At 39.2% G+C, this 23,482-nt stretch overlaps 1 protein-coding gene across 3 annotated transcripts in view; it reads right to left on the reverse strand.

Annotated features, from left to right (window-relative positions):
* emid1 (EMI domain containing 1) overlaps positions 1 to 15,027 on the reverse strand; it is a 98,062-nt gene extending 83,035 nt beyond the window's left edge. For 2 of the 3 annotated variants that reach the window (XM_047381445.1, XM_047381443.1), the window contains exons 1-3: positions 14,430 to 15,027; positions 6,643 to 6,756; positions 3,079 to 3,182 (exon numbers count right to left, since the gene is read on the reverse strand). In XM_047381445.1, coding sequence (XP_047237401.1) covers positions 3,079 to 3,182; positions 6,643 to 6,756; positions 14,430 to 14,596 — 385 coding nt within the window. In that variant the 5' untranslated portion in view covers positions 14,597 to 15,027. The remainder of the gene's footprint in view (positions 1 to 3,078; positions 3,183 to 6,642; positions 6,757 to 14,429) is intronic. The other variant, XM_047381444.1, reaches the window with a different exon arrangement.
* Between the last annotated feature and the right edge of the window lie 8,455 nt (positions 15,028 to 23,482).

Raw genomic sequence — 23,482 nt, forward strand, 5'->3', positions numbered from 1 at the left:
GAGGCGTTTCAAGTCAGCTTTAATGTAATAATGTTGCTTTTACAGGCTAATATACTCATCACAAAATTGTCCCTAAATGAGGTGTAATTTAGATATTTGTGTTAAATGTGCCATAAGCTGAGATATCCCCACTGAAAACTAGCATTTACTTTCTTGGTATGCCAAAGCCAAACAGGCATACATTAAATCTCTGTTTCTGGCATGCTATGAAAATGCTTCCATCTGCAAATACTTAGCCCCATTTTTTTTCCCTTTTTGCCTCAATCAGAGATAAAGTGCATTGTGTTCCAGGTCCAGAAGTAAGACAATATTTCCCAAACCTCATAGAAAACAATTAAGACCCAGTAATTACACCAGTGACCTGGAATTCCAGCCAAGTCCAGAGTTTGGGGTGAGAGAAAAGAGAAAGAAGGCTAATGTGAAAGGTGTCTGCCTCATAGAGTATTATTTTACTCTGTTTGCACTCTGATGGGGTTACTTTTGGCTATATGTAATTGCGGGATGTAATCTTTGGTAGAGCCCCTTGTCTGCACGTGACGGGTGCCGTAGTGACAGCATGGCATGAACTCGGACCTTGGAGCTGTCTCATCTGTCTCTGCAAACTCCTGCTCTGGCTGTGCAGACAAACAATCCAAAACTGAAACAGAGATATGTTATCTTTAACACAGACTGGACCTGTTGAGTTATGCATGCTGATTGACAAGGTGGGGGTGAGAGTTTCCATGAGAAAAGAATACTCACATCGAAAGGGCTGTGAAAAATGTTTTGTCCAATCCGATCTGAAATGGAGGCATCTGGTGTCTACTAATAATTTTATTTGTTATTGGGGAAAGCAACCGGATCTAGCCTGCTATAAAATGTTTGTGATATATGGCAAATAGTCTTTACATAATTGTGGATGGACTGGCCAACTCTTATTTGTGGAATTGCTTTAATTTGGAAACATGGGAGGATTTTCAAGCATAAATGGTATGTTTAAGGTCTTGCCAAAGCAATTGTGTTTAGGTCCAGACTTTGAATAAACCACCCCAAAACCATTTTTAAGCCCTTCAAGCTTAAAACATTTGCCAAAATCAGGTACAGAGTTTGGACAAAAGAATTAGAAAACAGCGCTAAAGAAAAAAAAAAGTTTGATCTTTAAATGATTACAAGACTGTATGGCTGCTTAAAAGCAAAATACACAAAAATTGAAATCCAGGAATACTAATTTCTTTAATATTAATAGGATGATATTTATTCGTCCCTTTAAACAGTAAAGCAGATTAGATTTTCAAGTCTTTTTAAATCAGATTAACTCAAACCCGAAAGTGTAGAAAAGGAAATTACATGATTGGCAGATAAACGCAGGCACATCTTTCAGGAGACGTCAAACTTCCACCGACTTAACCACGAGTGCAGCCTTAGCTTCACTTGGCAACACTATGGTTACACAGTTTGAGTAGGGTCTGGCCTCCAACTTTGCCCGTGTGGCAGCGGATCTTTCTTTCTCCTTAAGGAGCAGAACGAGGTGGAGAGGAGTGGGGCATCAGGTTCTATCCTGGCCTGAGGTTTTGCTCAAAAGGCAGGAGCTCTGGATGGCATCCACGGTGTAGAGGAGTAAAGGCCCCATGAAAGGGAGCTGTCACTCCCAGTGAGCAGCTTCTATGATCTGAGCCACCCGGAACGACGCTCTGATAAGTGCCTAATCCCAGCGTCCCGGCTGGCTTGATGGACCCCCACTGCCATGACAACCGGAGGGGAATCTCCTACAGCAACAACTTAATTGGATAATTTCCTCCCAGTTTCACTGTGTGTGTTTCTCCCTTTGTTAAGTAAAGTCTGCTCTGTCTGACAGAGAATGTTTTTTAACTTCAATATTGGGGAAGGTTTAAATTCAATAGCGTATTTGGGAAGTTTTTGTGTGTGCAAGTTCAGTCAAGCAAGAAAAGTAAAGATTTTTTTTCTTTAGCTTAAGCCACACTGCAGCAGAACACAAACCAGAGGGAGGGTTCTCCTAGGAGAGTGAGCGTAAAAGAAGTATACAGCCTCTGTTTTCAGCACCAGCAAGTGACCACTTTAACCACTGTAAACATTTATTGTCCTTTGTCATGTATGGCCTGACAATTTATGTTACACCCATTCAAGCTCCGGGTCACGACATAAACAGATGCCCCACCCTTCTCCCCAGACAGCCGAGACCTGCAAACTAGTGCCAGGGAAAGTCATTATACATTACGAGTGTGTGTGTGTGTGTGTGTGTGTGTGTGTTCCTGTCTTGGCATCACAGTGAGAACCATTTTCCCGATTTCACCATAAAATTGAGGACCGTTTGTACCAAAGTGAGGACATTTTGCTGGTCCTCACGACCTATTTCGCTAACAGTTAGGTTTAGGACTATGGTGTGAATTGACTTTAGGTTAGGGTTAGGGTTAGGCATGCACTGGTAATAGTTAGGTTTAGGGCTATTGTCAGGGTTAGGGCGTAGAAAGGGTTGAAAATGACTGAAAATCAATGGAAGTCAATGGGAGTCAACAGATGGTCCTCACTACATATAGCAAAACAAGAGAGTGTGTGTGTGTGTGTGTGTGTGTGTGTGTGTGTGTATGTGTGTGTGTGTGTGTAAGCTGAGACATGAAAACACCTCTGGGAGCATGGCACTTTAAGCAGATGAAGAGTTGGTTCCAGCTGGATCATAAAAGTGAAAACCACAGAAAAGAATAAGCCTTGATGGGGTAAATTTACTGCTGGAATGAAGACATTACGGCTGATTAACAGAACCGAGGTATTTGACTCACCCTGAGGAGGCCACAGCGTCTTATTTCGTAACTTCATTTAAAGGACAGAGGCTGCCTTATATAAGCTTAATGGAAATCACTCCTGTTCTAAAGTATTACTTGCACACGCACATTGGAGGGCACATACTATATGCAGGCTATGAGCCTTTAATGAAAAAACAGAGGAATGGGGAGATGAGTAAGCCAGAGGAGAAAGGGAAAGGAAAAGGGACACAATAAAAGAAAAAGGTCCTGCTATTCATTTTTGCCCTTGTTTCATCACTCTGTCCATACTTCTAAACATCCTCCTTTAATTATCTCTTACCTTCTTCGCAAGCAGTGCCGCTGAATCCTGGACAGCATTTCCACTCGAGCGAGGTCACAGTGCGGTACACCACTTTATACGATGGTCTCACTACTGTCTTATAGCTGAAATATGCACACAAAATCAAAAATATCACAAAAAACAGATAACTGTGATTGTAAGCAATTGCTTACTCTCACTTTCTTGATGTCTTTTGATGTCTTTGTGCATCTCTGCGATCTGTCAAAATTAGATGTACTTACTTTGTTCAGTCATTCACATTAGGAGCATAAACAGGGGTTTACCTTTAAAAGACTCAACTTTTTACTCAATAAAATTATAGATGCTCCTAAAAATCAGGTTGGAGTTGGTCAACTTCTAGCTTGATTAGCACCCGATTAGCAAGTTACAAAAATCAGATCTTTATCCTATCGGTGTACCTTCACTCTAAGTCATGGTAACAATAGTCAAGTTGGCTACTTTCAGTATCTGTTAAATGCATAAACTTTAGTTTGATGAAGCACAGCAATGTAAGAAGCTATTTAAAAGGAAAATGTAACTGTGTTTTTAATGACATTTTCAGACATGTTTGGTTCGCTCAGGCTGTGAGAAGGCGAGAAGAGCAAGACATGAGTGAATAAACAGGAAGGCCAGATAGAGTATGGCATAGGTTCTCTGTTTTATTTTTATTTATTATTAGCTTTAAACCTCTGCCTGTTGGAAATCTCAGATTTACAGTAAGGTCCTACATTCTCTATTGAGATACAACTGGAAAGAACTGTTTTAGTAAGGCTAGCCAGGCTAAACATGCGAACACAGCATGCTAAAGACAGTAGACAAAATGTCAGTTCCTTAAAAATCTCATAAAACATTATTAAAACCATAGTTGCAACCTCTCTCTTAAACAGATGGCACTGCATCTCCTTTGCTACTAATATAGATAATTAATGACCACTTAGCAGTATGGCTAGAACAAAAATAATTTTATTGGTGTTTGTATGTTTTCTTATAATAGAGTTCATAAAGAGAAATCCTAGTGGGATTAAATTAGTATCAGAAGGCCAAATCTGTAAAAAATCTAAAGATCAGAAAATGGGCAGTAAATTATGATTTGTTGTGCATGTCTATTAACAATGCATATAGAGGAGTAGGGCTAAATTCAAGATTAGGTGAAGATAGTCACCACTCCCTTTTAGAAATGCAGACATGCAGAAAACTGTAGACTTTAGAAGGTAACTCATACATCACTGCACGCACAACCATTTGTCTTGGATAAGCCCTCTGACTCTTGTTCGTAGACTCCATTCAAATGTCCCTATAATGTTTTACAAAACAAAAAGTGTCTGTCTGGTTACTCTCAGAACTGCCAACAGTTATTTTTCTCCACTTGATCACCCTATAATTATTCATTCCTTAATAAATTGTGCTACAAGAAAACAAAAAGGGCAATAGGGCTCAATCCTATGTCATTTCTTCCCCCTTTGTTTGCACACTCACTTAATGGGGTGGGGGGGTTTCCCACTTCTTTTTGTAATGTGGGGGTGCTGGGTGCAGAGCACAATCTAGTCCTTCAAACAAAGATTTATTGGGAGCATGCTCAAAACAAAAGGGTTTGAGTTATCCCCCACCCCCCACAGCAAAGTGTAATTGAATTAACATGCAAAAGATGGAGTTACTTTAGGTGTAGACAAGGTTTTAATTTGACTGAAAAGTGAAAGGTGAAAAGATGTCCACTAAAAGACCTATAACGATGTCTGAATGAGGTTGTTAAGGTTGATCAAATGGGCTAAGCCTTGCTTTAAAAGTCTTTAAAATTAGCTTTAAAATTTGTACAGGAACTAAATAAAGACAAAAACTTCCCTTGCATGCAGATCAAATTAGTTTAATTTACTTTTAATTATTCCTTTAAAAGCATTTAAAAAATAAATTTGTGTTTTCCTGTCACCACTACCACCGCAATGTGTTTTTGGTGTATTCTCATGGGTTTTGGTATAATTGTCACTGGATAAATTGTATAATTGATCATTTTCATGTCACATTTCTTTGTACAAATGTACAATGTTAAAACAAGAGCTGCAAGGTGGGGAGTTATTACCACCATTTCCTTGTAGCCAGGGCCCGTCTGTGTGGAGTATAAATGTTCTTCCTGTTCATTTTTTGGATAGCACATCTTCCTCCTACTGTCCAAAAAGGCCCCAGCAATTATGGTTAACTAGCCACTCAAAAACTTGCCTTAGGTGTAAATCATGTGTTATTCTTGTAGGACTAAGTAGTTGTAGAAATGCATTGTGGATGCATTCAGCAACAACTGATAACGAGTAGGTGTAGTTTAATGGAGCATTTACATTTTAAAGTAAAATATTTTACTTGATATTCTTTGTGGCGTCAGATAGAGGGTTCCCGAGGGTTGAAATAAATATTGCAAGTTACCATTTAACAGAAATTAAAAAAATTATTAAAGAGACTCGTGTCTGTATGTTTTGTACAATTTAACATAACATTATTAGCATTCTATTATGCAATGAGAAATATGCTTGTGTGTGGAAACAAACCATTTTCAGCTTAATCGGCAACCTGGCTGTGGATCAGCTAGGTGAAAATATTCAATCCTATCTTTTTTCTGATCAGTGAATGCACCATATGCCCTAACAGGTGGCACTGACATCACTCTGTTTTGGATGCTGTTACCTAGTCAAGATAACTTGAAGTTATTTTCATTATAGGAGAGTTATTTGAAGTTAAGTCAAGAAGCAAAGAGATGTCAGAAGCTACTTGTCAAGACATGTCTGCAGTTTATTCAGGCAGCAGGCGGGAGAGCAAGACCTAATGGGTTAGGATTTTTTTGAAGTAAAGTTTTGTGATTATTTATTTATTATTGGTTATAACTATTGGTTATTGTTGGTTATAACTCCATTTTCCGTAGAAGAAAGATATCATACTATGGTGAGCTTGTTGGAGAGTAAATATGTTTTTGGACTTCTGGATGGCTACTGGCTATTCAGACATGCACCGCCAGTTTTAGCCTATTATAGCCTATTTTAGCCATTCAGACGAACTCAAAATGAAGATTTTCAAATGAGCAGGATACAACGTTACTCGATACACCGGATAATATTATTAAGCTTTTGCAGTTGCATCAAAAATATGTTTAGATATGTTTAAAAGTATGTTCTTGTATTTTCCAGGTCTAATAGTTCTTTGAGAATAATTCTTTCGGACTCACAATCAGTTGATCCGCCAAATGAGCTGAGGGGGGGACTAATATGACTGACTAGCTGGTTAGCTTCCCCCACTTGCAAGGATTTACTTAATTTTCAAGCTCTTGGTAAAATCCCATCTCTTCACTACCAGTAAGGCAGATAACAGGATGGATAAAAAAGGACTACAAGTCGCTCTGTTTTGTCCTTTTTGAGTTTTCAACTTCTGTCTGTTATGGAATGCGCTGCATCTATAATAGATGTAAATTTAAAAACTTGACTGTGTGAACTAAATAATTACTAATTTGTGGGTCTTTCAAAGACAGGATAGTAAAGGTTTATAACAGCATTGCAGAGCAGGGTTCAGAATGTCCTGTTGATCTCTCACCTGCCTCCTGAGCATCCCTGTGGCCAGCGGCAGGTCTGGTAGACCCGTTGGAGGATTGTCCCGTTTTGCACCTGGCAGGTCACTGTCTTAGTTACTGTATGAGGACACCAGTTCCTGAAGAGACGAACGAGTGAATCAGAGATACAGACTGTAAATAAGGGCAGAATCAACAACATTTGTTGCTTGTAGATGAAAACCAAAATCGCATTCTTTAACTTGGCTGAGAAGAATGTCTTCAATCACACACTGTCACAAAAGCTAATTAGCCATGCAGTCCCAGTTGGTTTTCTTTGTTCCTCCCTCCCCTGCCCTTTTGTTTTTAGACTTCCTCTTGGTGTTTAAATGGTTTTAATCAGCCACAATTTTCCCAATGAGCGCATTAAGAGCTGTATTTACACTGAAGTCGGTCCTCTATCAATACACATCTGTTCTCAGTGTAGTTCCTCTGGAGCAGATTTTTAACAAGGGTTACAGCCAGGTCACAAGTTCACTGCCTTCCCATAGATGGTTTATAAGACATTATCGGGACCCACTGAGGCTACTGACAAACTATACCATGCAGATGCTTCAGTAACCATGTGATTACAGAGCAGGTACCCGAAACCTAACATATTTCTAAGTATCTCATTAAAAGTCTTTAAAAGACACCAAGTTGTGTGAATGTTGAAATTATGAAAAGACTGAGAGTTAATTGGTTTAGTTTAATCCTGACTAAGAGCTCTTTTTAACAAGCAGAAAATGTCTCTTTCTGATTGCACACAGGAGATGATTCTGAGAAACATCTACTTTTAAAGTCAACTTTGATTTCATCTTGCTAATCACAAATCACTTGGCTTTAATTTATAGGAAAAAACTTGGAGAGGTTGTTGAGCGACAAGCTATCAGGTAAATAAGGAAACTATTAGCATGCTCAATTTTTGCAAAGTCGAAGGATGTATAGACAGAAGCTCTAGGAACCACCAAGCAGACTAGGCAGTTCACAGCGCAAAGACCCCGCTTTGTGTGTTCTGCTTTCAGGGAGTCTGCAGGATGAGTGGCCTGTTCCTGTCTAAGTCTGATTGTCAATATGTGAGGCCATGTGTTTGTGTGCATCACAGACAGTTTACAATAAAGGAAACAGCTGAGGGCAAAGGATGTAAAGCAGCTCTCGTTAACAACCCCCACATGTTGTGGTGTGGCAGCCGCACACACACACACACACACACACGCACACACACACACACGTGAGCTGAGAGACTTTTTTTTTGCAGATTTTTTTACATGAACAATACATTTATGTATGAATTATGAAGTATTTTGAATTTTCACCATTCATGCATTACTTTGCCAGATTTTCATTAAAAAAACCTGTTTAAAACTAAACATTACTTAAGTTCATCATGAAATAGGATACATTTTCCCCATGTTATACAAATATTGACCTAGGTTTCATATATCTTGGTATATCCATCCCTTTATGAGGCCCCAAATGAACCAGCATCTATATCATTACATAACAGTTACTTTTCAAATTACGTGTGGAAAATATATGCCTTTAAAAAAACATTTCCCAGGTAGAGTTTGACGGGGTGAGGCACTAACCTCAACTTTTCCCTACAACTCATCATCCAGACCCAACAGATAAACATCTGAGTTTCCCAGGCTAACAAGAGACCTCACCTGGGAACAACAGACAACGTTCCCGGGGGGTACGTGAAGGACATAGGGGGAAGGGTTTATAATCTCTCCGTTTTTCTTCTCTTTTCACATACGCAGGAAGTAAAAATCAAAATCCCACTGCATTTGCTCCAATAAATAAAACAAGAATGGTGTTGGGAATGCAGCTCTGAATAGTTGCTTGATTTAGATAATTTCTAAATAGGAAAGATAAATTATATATAAGCGTGCAGGCCATCAACACATGTTAGCCCCCCGGTAAAGATGTGTGATTTTATATTTTATTGCAGTTGTATAATCTTACACAATTGTTTTATTACATTTATTTCCATATTAATTAGCAATACTTGTTTTTAATAACAGTCCCAAATGCCACAATTTCTTTACTCCATACAGTTTATATAAAATACATGTGACCCCTTCACTTTATGTTAACAACACTGTTTATAAATCTTGAATTAGTAATCCTGTTTTTCTAGAGCATAAATAATATAGGATATAGAACCCCATTTTTCTTAGCTCCTATTTTAAATAGGAAAGACAAAATAACTTGCTATTCAATCAACACGGACGTATGTTGAAACTTGTCTACATAACGGAAAAAACAACTGGAACTGTGACAAGCAAAGCTGATCAAAGACCTAAGTTTATGTTGCCACCTTTGAAAGGTATGGTAAAGGACAAAAAAATAAATCTTGAAACTTTAATGTTAGAGAAATGTAGAAAGTTAGTGCCTTCTTGGGGTTACCAAGTCTCCTTAGCAATCATTAGATGCTATCTACATAACAATCAGATGTTTAGGTAGTGATGCCTAAAAAAAAACTTGTCTGTCCTATCTTCACAAATGTAAACCTGTAAGGTGTGTTTCATAACTCTACTGGGACTTTAAGATTTAGCTTTTCAGTAACAAACACTCCACGTGGGTTTGGCAAAGGGAAAAGGTACAGGTATATGGAAAACGCAACTCAGTCCCTGTTAAATATGGTGGGGAGTCTATGATGCAGTAGGCCTGTTTTCCTTTCAAAGGCCCCAGAGACCATGTTAGTGTACACTGCACCATGAACTCAAAAAAACTAATTATTTTAAATAAAGCTCTTGTGCCAAAAAACTGAAATGCACCTTCAATACGACTTTTGATAGGATTTCAATCTAAAACATATAGCCAAATGAAAACCAAAATGATTCCTCAGAAATAAAATCAACCTTCTTGACCATCTCTGTCCTCAGACCTTAACCCATAGAAAACCTGATGTGTTTCCTATAGGAGACTGTGCAACAGGAACATCCCTCTCTGGATGCTCTAAACAAGGGATTGCAGCAGGAGTTGACTTAATGCTGTCCTACTGGCAGAAAATGGCTGGTAAGAGACACATCTAGAAGCAACTGTGGCTCACTGATAAGAGTAGTCTTCCTGCACTCAGAAAGTAGTGGGTTTGATTCCAGCTTTCTCCTGCCACAATGTCAATATGCTGGGCAAGGTGCTAAACTTCAAGTTGCCCACTGACCTGCATATTGGTGTATGAACGTGTGTGTGACTGGGTGAATTTGGCTCTAGTGTACAGTCCCATTTACCATCCTTAGCTAGGAATTAAGAAATATCATTAACTCATCTTCTCCTCTGCTGAAAAGATGCTGAAAACCCTGTAATAAGGAGCACAGGTGCTCGGTGCACTAAATCCTTTACTGGTAAATGTTTCATAGTCAACACCTTTCCTTTAGTAGAGGCACCCGTGTGTTATGAAGTGCAAAACCCACCAGCACCATGCTGTTTTACTGGCAAAACACCAAGTAGGCCCTCAATGAGTATCAGGTCTCAAAGCACACATGGCACACTCTGAATGCTATAGGCCCAAGCTAAATAAATCATCCGCCGTCTCTGTCACACGTAGCCAAAGCCAACAGTTAAGAAAGAAATCACAGCTTTGTCCCATCTGTTCCTCAGCGTTACAGACGCCAAATGATGGAGAAGACGACACAAAAGACAGCTGAATCCTTATATATAATGTATGCAAATGCAGACAGGGTGCAAATAAAATAAAAAAGCTTATAAGCTACATTCTAGCAATGGAGAGTGCCCTCATTTCACCCCAACATGCTGCATGCTTACACTTACTCCTCACTGTGCAAGGGAGGAACAACGCTGATGTGAACCGACTTCAAAATGCAGATGATCCTCTGGTAGAAAATGTTTCCATCTAGACATCCATTCTCAACAGCAGGAGAAGACAGAATTGGGACTAACACTAATGTAGTGAGGAGAGAAATCTAGAGGATTTATTTCTAGATTTCTGTCAGTGGCAAATACTCAGGGGAGAAAAAAGGAGAAAAGACTGATGCAGAAAATGGCTAAAGGAAAGGAGAGGTCATTTTGTCCTAAAGCTCTCAAAGTCAGACAGGAGCAAGGAAATGAAAAAAGTCAATTATAAAGCAGCGTTGGTCCTATGGGACAGAGAGGGAGGCTTAAGATAAATGTGGTTCAACATAAAATGACAAAAAGACAAATAAAGAGTACAAGTCGAGGTGAAAATGAATGAGCTCTACAATCCAGGCATAATACTCCTCAGCTTCAAGGGAGAAATGGAGAAAACTGTCAGGGAGCGCTCTGAAAAAATGGACCGGCATTAGTTATATTCAGTCTTTTTTTAAGAGCTAACAAATTTTAAGTTAGTTCTGATGGTCAGTGCATCTTTTGTTCAGCATCATCAAAGCAGCACACAGAGGTCTTCAAAGTCAGAGCTAAGTGACTCTTTCACCCAGAGACAATGAAGGGTCATCTGTCTTTGTCTGTTTTGAGTCTTCTGATTGGGACACCTGAGCTTTCAGTCTGTCTGTTAAGGGTTTGTGGGTCTTCTAGTGTTTTAAGGATGAACGTAAAAGAAGACTCAGCTAAGTAGTTCACATTAGCTGACTTGTTTTAACAGGCACAAAACCTTGGAGAGTTTCTTTAGTGCGATTTGAACTGGATTATGGTTCTCCTATAAAAGAAACTGGCAATGAAAACCAAGCCATCAGGCATCCTGATCAGATGAATGAACTACCTCAGCTCCTTTTAATGCAGAGGAGTAGCAGCTCTAGTCCAACCTCCTCCTGGATCATGGAGATTTTCACCTTATTCAACCATCCAAGGGAGGAGGTTTATCTCACTGGCTTTTATCTGGGATCTTGTTCTTTCGATCATAATCCATATATCATCATTAAACACGTGAGGGCTGGAACCAAGATGTGCTGTTAAATTTAGGGAGCTGATTTTTATCTCAGCTCTTTCTTCACCAGACTGGAGCAGAACCTGCATTACTGCATAAGAGGCCCCAATCCATCAATCCATGTCCCACTCCACCTCCTATCAACACTTATGAATAAGATATTTACTCCCCCAACTTTAAGTCAATTAATCAATCCCACTTTAATTAAAACACTAAGGTCCATATTTACACAAATAAAAAGACCACAAAATATAAAACCATTATTTAAAATATAAAATCATACAATCTAAATTGAATTCAAATATAAAGTTACACATAGCACAATTAAAAAGAATCAATCAATACATCAAGCTGTGCTTTCTTTAACTGGATAAGTAACAGGAACCACTCACAGTAGGATTTGTGAAAGCTAAAATTATACCGTTTACAGCACCATCCAGATATTCTATAAAACTGAATGTTAATTTTCTAAAAAGTGCTTTAAATGTGCAAACACCTTCAACACCTGACTAGCACACCAACCCTCTGGGTATTTTAAAGAGGATTCTCATTGCATCATTGTATGCAGAATGCCACTTCTACAAGCTACATTGTTTGTAAGATAACCACAGTTGTGCAGAATAACTTTAAACAAAGCCACTTTTACTGGAACTGAACAAAGGCTAAATCTATGTGCAATGGTATTTGTCTCAGTGTAGAGCTTACTACATTGTCTGTATGCATCATCATCATCATCATATATTATGACCAAGGTATTTCAACTGTTTATAGAGCTCAAGAACATTGTTAGACAATTTAAAGAGAGGAAACATGTTTGTTCCTGTTTGGTTCTAAATGTAATTCTTTATATCATATTGCAAACCATATTCACAATTAAGGAGCTTCCGTAAACCAATTAAGGTGCTTGTTTTTAGTTTATGGAAATCAATAGGTTTCTTCAGGCTAGTTTATTTGTTTGAACAATAAAACGCCTGAAGATGCTAGTTAATATCTCCTTATGATGATTTTGAGAGTCTGTTTAATCCAATCGGTAGTCTGTCAGGAATGTAGCCAAGCATCAGTGGAGCAGGAAGTTTATTTGAGGTTATTTTAAAAGACAAATCACAGGCTGTCTGGTCTAAACCTGCAGGAATCTTAAGTCACCTTCATTTCAGTGATGAAAGTGAGGAATGAAGATGCGCAGAACATGGCAAGCTCTACAAGAGAGAATAAACAGTGTCAAAGACCAGAAATAAACAATCATCCACCTTGGTACCCTGGTGTACCGAACTATAACAATTATGCTCAGTATGAGGGATTGCTGCAAAGTCAACGCCAGTGACTGTCCACTGTCTCTACATGCTCATCCGGGAGGAGTGAATGCTGCAAGTCACTGACTGGATGCAATCTGCTGGGTTTCCTTAGATAGAAAAACTTTTATCCAATTTGAATAAAAAGCTAACTCTGACTGCACTGTTCAAAATTGTTAGGATTAATTGGAATGTATGTACCTGACTGTTGTGAAGTGCCTTGAGACAACATGTGTTGTGAATTGGTGCTATATAAATAAACTGAATTGAAAATTGAAAAAGACTTCTACCGAGTGACATACATGTGAAAAAATGTATCAAGAGCAGTTAATCCCATGGTTCCTATGGACAGGTGTCTATCTGTCTGGACTCTACTGAGAACTTGTTTTTGCCACTGGTTGGGCTTGCTGACACCATTAACTGGTGCGTACACAGTAACACCAGACTGAACATTCAGCTCCTTTCATTTCACCTCAAACTCACTGACCTCTCTAAGGACACAGGGTGATTCAGAGCAGCAGTGACTTTTTTTGCTCTATACCAATGCTGACATCTCCCGAAAACAAGCCCAGATACTGTGGTGTCCCAGCAGCTTGTGTTTAGTAAACATGTCAACAAACATCTGGATGTAAGTGGCAAGGGGAGCATAAGAGGTGAGGTGGTGGAAACCTTCATGTATACCAAGGAACGTCAGGTTTAGTGTTATATCCCACATAGAAAGAGCAAGGCATAACTCCAAACCTAGTGAAACATGGCCCTCCACTTAAGGTGAGTAAGGGAAGACTATAGTAACTCAGGAGGAGCTGCAGAGATTCACAATTCAGCTGGGAGAATCTGTTGATAGGCCAACTGATAAATCAAATCTAGCTTATGGATAAGTGGCAAGAAAAATCCATTGTTGAAAGAAAGTAATAAAAGGCTCTTCATGCAGTTTGTCATAGGTGCTCTGGTCAAATTTGACCAAAACTGAATTTTTTACATACATGCAAAAGATTGTGTGTCTGGGAAAAACTAGCAATCTGGACACATCATGTCTGTGTCAACAGTGTCTGTGGGAATATGTGGGAAGACTTGGAAGTAAACATTCAGAACTGCTGTTTACAGACACGCTTTGTCCAATCAGACTGAGCCTGAGCTATTTTTGCTAAAAAGAATGAGGGAAAATGTCAGGATCTAGATATGGAAAACTTGTAAAATCATACCACAAAACATTTTCTGAAGTAAGTTCAGCGAAATATGGCTCTGCAAAGTAGAATTCAATTGTGGGAATATCAAAAACCATTTGTCTTTATCCATGTTTATGTCATAAACTGATCGATCAATCAGTGACATCATCTCCTTATCCTTTTTATTAAAAACATCAACAACCCCTCATTCTGGAACTAACAAATGCATGTATTCTGTTGACAAAGCTGAACCTTAAAAATAATACTGACAGCTAAGGAAAGCAGATGATTGGGGGGGGGGGGGGGGGGGGGTTAGTGAGTAGATCTACCAAAAAAAGCACTGAAGAAATCACACACAAGGTTCAAAAACAGGCACCAGTAAGAATGCAATGTATACAACAGTGCTTTTTAACATGCAAAATATTGGTAGCCTATATTATAATGAAGTGGCCATAAGTGGATACCCTTCTTACCTTTTCTGATAAATTGAGGTGTGAGTGGCAGCTTTCTGCAACCCGGCAGAATATCCTTTGTAAAGTCCAGTCTTCCAGGTCCCGTTAACAAACGTGGAAAGCCACAGGATAAGCACCGTCCAGAACAAACTTTTCCTAAATAGAGCGTCTAGCTGTTGCGATCCCATTTTGGGGGAAATTTGAACAGTTTTAAATAACGAGTCAAAACTCTTCGTCCGGTTAGGGATCAGTCCGGCCAGCAAAGATGTGTCAAACTAAAGCAGGGCGGCCGCGGAAGGCACGCATCCTAATCGCTAAGTGGAAATAGGTAGAAAACTGTCCGACACTAATTTATCCGTAGAGCAGTAAGATTTAACTCCCCCTGAGAAAACACGACTAGGTGAACTCTGGCGGTGCTTGCTTCTTGAGCAGAGCTCAGATTTCTGCAGCTGAACCTTGAACACTGTTGTCCTCCGTTCTCCTCCGCCTGTCGGAGGTCCGATCCAGCAGCGGGCATGAGGCAGTTTTATAGTCTCCTCCGGTGTTTTAAAAGCTCAGCCTGCTGGGTGTTTCTCACTCTGCGCCGCTACGAGCGCTCATAGAGGACAATGCGCGCTCAGGGCGACGCCACTTTAACGCACACAAAATGAATTGTTGGGATGCTGCTGGCCCTCAAGGTTGCTCCGAAATCACGGCAACAAATCTTTGGCATCATGCATTTATAACTAAAGTGTCTTTACCATATTAGAAGACAATAAAGGTATAAAATTAATTACAACCATCAATGGGTGCTACAGGGTCAAATAGTTTTTATTGCGGGCTCTTTTTTACGTGTAGTAACTTTACATCCGTCAGTGGATTTCATTAGGAGTTTTTGTGATAGAAAAACTAAACTTAGTGCATAAAGTAAAAGGAAAATGAACCCAAACGGACATTTTCCTTGTCCCAGATAAAAAAAAAAAAAAAAAAAAAAAAAGGACATCGACATAGTAAGATGCAGCCACCACCATGTCTCACCATATAGATGATTCGTTCAGGGTGATCACTGCTAGATTTAATCCACACATATGGTTTTTCACGTAGAGTTCAGTTTTGGTCTCATCTGACCAGATCGCCTTCTTTGAAATGTTTGCTGTGTTCTCAACATGGCTTGTGGCAAACTGCTAATGAGATTCCATATGGCTTTCATTAAATATTGGTATTCTTCTTGCCGCCTTTCCTTAAAAGCCCGATTTAGAGTCAGATTCAGTCACATGAGCTCTCTGCAGCTCCTCCAGAGTCACCATGGGTCTCTTGGCTGGTTCTCTTCGATAAATGATCTGCTTGCCTGGCTTGTCAGTTTATTTGGCTTAAATTTGAAGTATGGCATTACTTCAGATTTATCATGCCAAAGCCATACGATTCCGTGATGCTGGACTGAATCTCTCCAACCTGTTCAAAGCTTGGGATATTGTTTATTCACATAGGATGGGTTTAAACTTCTTTAGACCTTTATTTCTGACCTGTCTCGTGTGTACCTTGGTTTTCATACTGCAGTTTGTTCATTAACCTCTGAGACCTTCACAGAGCAGCTGGAGTTATACTGAAATTAAATTACACACAGGTAGATGTCATCTACTAATTAGGTGCTGTCTGAAAATAATTAGTCAGATTGGAATTTATTTAGGGGGATCACAGAAAAAGGGGTGGAATACAGATTGAAATGCTACATCTTTCAATTGTTGATTTCTAAAGAAAAAAAATAAAACAATGTGTCATTTTCCCTCCACTTCACAAATATGCAACACTTTGTATTGGTCCATCCATAAAATCCCAAATAAAATGGCTTTAAGCTTGTGACAATGTGACAAAATTTGAAAACGTTCAACGGGTGTAAATACTTTTGAAAGGTACTGTACATCTCCTTGGGCCGTGTGGAGTCGTTTTTCTGTAAAAGCCATTATCTGTAAGACTGTGGTCAACTCCAAGCCAAACATCTGCAAAGCAACCAAAAACTTGTTCCGGTGGTATTTGTCTGCCTGCCTCCTCTTAGTAGCATCAGCTGCGGATATACAGACTGACTGCAATGTGCTCTTTCTCCTCAATACTGTGTAAATGTTATGCTATATCACTATTATTATCACATCCAGTACCTATGGAAACATCATAGCTGAAGAATTAGTTTGAAAGCTTCTTTTTTTTTTTTTGCCCTTGTTAGAAGTACCATTGTCATTACAGGATGCCAGATAGTGATTCCAATCCAATATTATAGATCTCCAGATTGCTCTTTGTCCATTTTGGAGTAGCCCTACTAACCACCACTCCCCCATCTCCCCACCACAGCCCACTCCAAACCATTTATTTTGTAAAATGAAATATTCTGTCACAAAAAGCTCCATTCACCACAAGGGACCACTTGTGTCCTTCTTTTCAGCAGGGGAACCCAATCCTTCCTCTCCTGCGTTTGGTCATAAACATGTGCTAATCTTCATTGTTTATGATTGCCATAGCAGTTAAAGCTGAGCAGGGGCCTGTCTAACCTTTACCCTCTGTAATTCAGACATGGCCATTTAGACTGCATAAAAATGGTAATGACATGCATTCTTGTGATCTCAGGTGAGGGTTGGGACTTTTGAGGATCAAGACAAAAGAAAACGTAATATATTTATGGTAATAAGTGCTAGATTTTCTTTTATTTGCATCTACCAATAAGAATGTGGCCTATGCAGAAAATTCCCAACAAAAGCTGCACTCACAAAAGTAGCTAAAACTCTGTGTTGAGCAAGTAATGGTTTAAAAGTGCTGCAGTTTTCCCTCTGTGTTTGTGTGTGTTATTGTGCCTGTGACCTCACTGCTGCACCGGAGGCCAAATCCTCTGGGGCTGTCTTGATTTTTTTAGAAGGAACTTTACCTGCTTTGCCATGCTGAGCTCAGCAACCTCAGCTGAGTGGAGCTGTCCCAGATCTGTATAAAACAGTAATATAAAACACAGTCCTACCCATTTTGCAAAAAAAGTTAAAGAGACACTCGAGCAGAGAGGAAAACTTTGCTCACAGCTGCATAATTGACAATGCTATTTAAACAACAGAAACTCTGTGCAGTCGGTGCGCTTTATTAAGATGTACAGAACAACAACAATACAAGATGCACCTGAACTGTTCACTAACATATGTTTATTTCAAAACTAATGTGGATTTACAAGAAGAAAGATATAAAAATGTGGTCTGGTAACAGTTTTGCTCAGGTGACATCAAATTGAAATCCTTTAGGAGGCAGAGAGAACAGTGTTCTGTGCTGCCATCAAGTGGGGAAATTATAAAGTACACATTTCAAAGACGCTTTCAGTTAAAATTTGCCAAGAAGATTTTACGTATTTGTTATAATGCAAATAACTAGTAATAAAAAATCTGATAAACCAAAATAAAATAACCTCAATAACTTGCTAAACAAACGCAGAGAAGAATTTTTTTTTTTGCTAAGGTTGAGTGAGATCTTCAGTCAGTGTTGAGACACAAACACAGGGTTATAAACAAATCTGCCTCAAATACCAACCCGACACTCATTGTGTTCCTTCCCATGGAAGTTGTGTACACTGGTGTCCTCAATGTATTCTGGGATACAAAACACAACAAAATGATAGATGGTACGAAAAAAAAATATCCAAATCAAAGACTTTCAGTTTTTTCCTCATTAGGCGGCTGTTCTCTATGTCCCAGTCTGCTCCCTCCAGGTCCAGACCAGACACAAAGCAGCCTGAGGCCAGTGACGCTGTTAGCCTTTAAAATTAATCACTCAAAAAAACCTGCAAAAGAAACATTTCTTGGTGTGTTCCTTGTCTGGGCCTGTCAGTAATTTCATCTTCACTGCGGTACCGGCTCACTTCTGTATGCAAGGTGGAAAGATCCAGAGGCCTGCTGTTTTTCCTGCAGGTGGCTTGAACCAGAGCAGTCAAGACACTGGGATGTGCCACATAACTTTTGGCTCTACCTCATTCGCCTGCCACACAAGATTCACACATCAGATCTCAAAATTATTAATTCACTGGCAAATAAGAAACAATGTCAAAAGTCAGTCTCTTTATTTGTCTCCCTTGGAAGAAATTTGCCTTGGACAGAGGGGTTACACATTGCACTCTTCCATAACAACACAGAGATATTAAATAAATAAGTAAAACAATAAAAACACAAATTCATTGTAAAGCACACCACTAACAAGGTTTGTAGGTAAAAAATAACAATAGAAAGGTAAGTTACACAAAATTACATACCAAGTTCTATATTGATTTAGATCTACCTTAAAAGTTTCAACTTAACACACAAGAGCTTCTCCTGGTCATTATTTAATAAAGCAAAATGAATCCAAAGTTTAAGCTTAAAAAACTAAGTAAAACCCACAAATCCTAGATCTATACAGTGCCTTACAAATGTACTCATGTCACACCTACTACTGCACATAACCCTAAACATATCTATCTCAAACATATCTTCTATAAAATATAAACATATATAAACATATCTTCTATAAGTCTGTTGTGGAAAGTGTGATCTCTTCTACCATCATCTGCTGGAGAAGCAGCATCAGAGCCAGGGACTTAAAAAAGCTCAACAAGCTGATAAAAAAGGCTGGTTCTGTTCTGGGGACTCCTCTGGAACCTCTGGAGATCATTGTGGAAAGACGGTTTCTTCATAAAATGAAGAACATTATGGAGAACCCTGAGCATCCTCTTTATGAGACTGTCCTACAACAACAGAGTGTCTTCAGTCAGAGGCTTCTTCAGATCTGCTGTAAGACGGAGCGCTACAGGAGATCCTTCCTGCCCACAGCCATCAGCATCTACAACGGCTCTTTGAGGAAACCTTCATAATATGAGCTACAACAACATTTAATTTCCCTTTGGGATTAATAAAGTATTTTTGAATTGAATTTATTTGAATAACATCCCCACAGTAAAACATGGTGGTGGGAGAATCATGCTTTGGGAATTGTTCCACAGGAAAGCTGACCAGAGTTGATGGGCGAATGAATGGAGGTAAATACAGGGCAATTCTTAAAGAAAACCTGTTAGATGGATCAAAAACTTGAGACTAGGACAGCGGTTAAACTTCCAGAAGTTTAGATTAAAGCATATTAATGTGCTAAAATGTCCCATTCAAAGTCCAGACCTATATTTGATTGAGAGTACAGGGGTTGGACAATGAAACCTGGTTTTAGACCACAATAATTTATTAGTATGGTGTAGGGCCTCTTTTTGCGGCCAATACAGCGTCAATTCGTCTTGGGAATGACATATACAAGTCCTGCACAGTGGTCAGAGGGATTTTAAGCCATTCTTCTTGCAGGATAGTGGCCAGGTCACTACGTGATACTGGTGGAGGAAAACGTTTCCTGACTCGCTCCTCCAAAACACCCCAAAGTGGCTCAATAATATTTAGATCTGGTGACTGTGCAGGCCATGGGAGATGTTCAACTTCACTTTCATGTTAGTCAAACCAATCTTTCACCAGTCTTGCTGTGTGTATTGGTGCATTGTCATCCTGATACACGGGACCGCCTTCAGGATACAATGTTTGAACCATTGGATGCACATGGTCCTCAAGAATGGTTCGGTAGTCCTTGGCAGTGACGTGCCCATCTATCACAAGTATTGGGCCAAGGGAATGCCATGATATGACAGCCCAAACCATCACTGATCCACCCCCATGCTTCACTCTGGGCATGAAACAGTCTGGGTGGTACGCTTCTTTGGGGCTTCTCCACACCGTAACTCTCCCGGATGTGGGGAAAACAGTAAAGGTGGACTTATCAGAGAACAATACATGTTTCACATTTTCCACAGCCCAAGATTTGCACTCCTTGCACCATTGAAACCGACGTTTGGCATTGGCATGAGTGACCAAAGGTTTGGCTATAGCAGCCCGGCCGTGTATATTGACCCTGTGGAGCTCCCGACGGACAGTTCTGGTGGAAACAGAAGAGTTGAGGTGCACATTTAATTCAGCCGTGATTTGGGCAGCCGTGGTTTTATGTTTTTTGGATACAATCCGGGTTAGCACCCGAACATCCCTTTCAGACAGCTTCCTCTTGCGTCCACAGTTAATCCTGTTGGATGTGGTTCGTCCTTCTTGGTGGTATGCTGACATTACCCTGGATACCGTGGCTCTTGATACATCACAAAGACTTGCTGTCTTGGTCACAGATGCGCCAGCAAGACGTGCACCAACAATTAGTCCTCTTTTGAACTCTGGTATATCACCCATAATGTTGTGTGCATTTCAATATTTTGGGCAAAACTGTGCTCTTACCCTGCTAATTGAACCTTCACACTCTGCTCTTACTGGTGCAATGTGCAATCAATGAAGACTGGCTACCAGGCTGGTCCCATTTAGCCATGAAACCTCCCACACTAAAATGACAGGTGTTTCAGTTTCATTGTCCAACCCCTGTATGTGACAAGATATGAAAAACAACAAGTCTGTGTGAGCTTGACTTATTTTGCGAAGAAAAATGGGTAACATTTTCAGTGTCTAGATGTGGAAAGCAGATAGAGACAAACCCCAAAGACCTGCTGCTGTACCTGCAAGAAAAGATGGTCCAATAAAGAATTAAATAAGCGGGGCACAATACAATTGCTCAGCTCACTTTTTAGATTTTTATTTGTAAAACAGTTAAAAAAACACTATGTATCCTATTTTTTCTGCTTGACAATTACGCGCTCCTTTTTTTCAGGTTTTACTCATATATTCCCATTAACAAGCAATGAGGACAACACATGAAACATTTCAAGGGCTGCGAATAGCTTCGCAAGGTACTGCACAAACAAGTACGTTTTCACTATCACTGCATACTTTAAAATAAATCAGGGTGGTTATTTGAAAATATTTACCCAATATTTATACTATTCATAACACCTCTTGAAGTGGCTCATCCAGTTTCCGAGGAACTTCTCAGATGCCAGCTTCTTTCAAATGGCAGGAATGTAGCCATTAAAAAGAGTCCAATCCATTTAATCCAACTCACTGCTCATTCCCACCTCACCAGCTAAGGCCTGAGGGAAACAAGGCAATCTGAAATAATCTAAAATTGACTAAAGGGCAAAGACACAATACATGCATGTTTTCTTCTGCCCCCAACCTCACCTCAGCCAAAGACCGCTGCATGCGAACCACCAGCATGTTGAAGCACTCTAGCTCCTGAAGTACAACCACAGAGGTTGGATTAATGTCTATTTACGGATCACGTTCATGTCAAAGAGTTGAGGAATTTTGATCTGAATGTCCTGAGCCACATGGCTTATCTGATCTCCCTCATAATACCTCTACTAGATTCACCTTAGAGGCAAGGGAAGAACAAAATGGAAAAACACAAAAATAGCAACAGCTGCTTTGTCAATTGTTTTACAATTTAGCAGTTCTTGTTCAAAGATCATACAACAGAATGTTATCCTTAGAAGTGGTCAGTAACAATCCAGTAGAGAAACACCAAATCATACCTGTCTGAGGTTGGAGGTCTATCAGATGAGCCCACATCGCTCAAGATGTGATATGATTTTTGTTTTAGGTCAGGCACAGGGTAAGTTCCAGTATTACCAGTAAGAACTCCAGGGTTTCAATTCCTGACTGGCACTTGGTGAATCTTGCTTTATGATCTTTAGCTCACATGTAAATGTTTGTCTTGGTTCTAAATAAATATTAATGCGGAGGAAAAGCAGAATATTCTTTTATTTGAAATAAAGATGACTCAGTAGGGGTAACATGGCTGAAATTTGCTACATCTTTATTTTTACAATTAAAGATAAATTCTTGGTTATTGATATATTTAAAACAAGCCTTCTATCTGAAGGTGCACGGAAGTTTCATTGACCACTGCCAAAAACGTGTGTCCTGTTGATCAGTTAAACACGCAGCAGGAATTTCACTGAACTCTCCTCTTTGTAGATCTTCTGAGAAGAAACCTCCTTTTGCTGACCACCTGCTTCAGTATTTGACATCTGGTGTGCAGTAAGCAGGGGTATATACATCTGAAGAAAAATATTTAAATTATACTAAATATATGCAACCATGAGACATTTTTATTATTTTTAAAAGGTTCATCTTTGCAACTGCTTGAATGGTGTCAGAGAGAAATGTTGCTACTTTCCTAATTATCTACCCAGCTAATGTCAGTCATGTTTTAGAAAACGTATATTTACAAGTTTTCTCCGCAGCACTTGTTGGGGTCTCCCGTGTGCATGCCAATATCTAACAGCCTTGGCATTAGGATGTTGGCCTCTTTTATGTTCTTTGGGTGTCTGTTAAATGTCTATTTAAAATACAGACAGTATTTCGGAACAGTTTTGTGGTTCTTGTCGGCTTGAACAATTCTGAATATTGTAGCAATGAAGCAATGAATAGTCCTCTTACCATTTGTATTTTGGAGAAAGTAGATCTTACATTAGAGAAATTGCTCTGGATACTGGTTTACAGCTACACGAAGCTCAGTGTGATAAGACAACTCTAACTTCAGTTTTCTAAAAATTATTAAACCAGAAATGAGTTTAAAAGATTAGGCCACCACTAAATGTATCAGAAACACTGATAAACAACAATACCCAAGTTAACATTTCATTCTAGGTTCTTATTTGGATTTCCTCATTTGTCTCCTCTGAGTCGCACATCATGTCTGACTTTGTTTCACATGAGAATGTCTGGTCAGGATCTGAGGAGTCTTCATATGTTTTCTCTGAGGTAATACATCATTTATTGATCAATGCAATAATATTTAATGTTTGGTAAATTATAATAGCCAATCGCCACTTAAAAACTTGCTAAGTGCATGTCAGATTCTAACATCATATGCAAACAAAATTCCTACAAATGTATTTATCTCTGCAGACACGACAGAGCAGCAGTCATATAAAATATACAGGTCCTTCTCAAAATATTAGCATATTGTGATAAAGTTAATTATTTTCCATAATGTCATGATGAAAATTTAACATTCTTATATTTTAGATTCATTACACACTAATTGAAATATTTCAGGTCTTTTATTGTCTTAATACGGATAATTTTGGCATACAGCTCATGAAAACCCAAAATTCCTATCTCACAAAATTA

Source organism: Girardinichthys multiradiatus, chromosome 12, assembly GCF_021462225.1.
Source record: "Girardinichthys multiradiatus isolate DD_20200921_A chromosome 12, DD_fGirMul_XY1, whole genome shotgun sequence".
Taxonomy (NCBI): Eukaryota; Metazoa; Chordata; class Actinopteri; order Cyprinodontiformes; family Goodeidae; genus Girardinichthys; species Girardinichthys multiradiatus.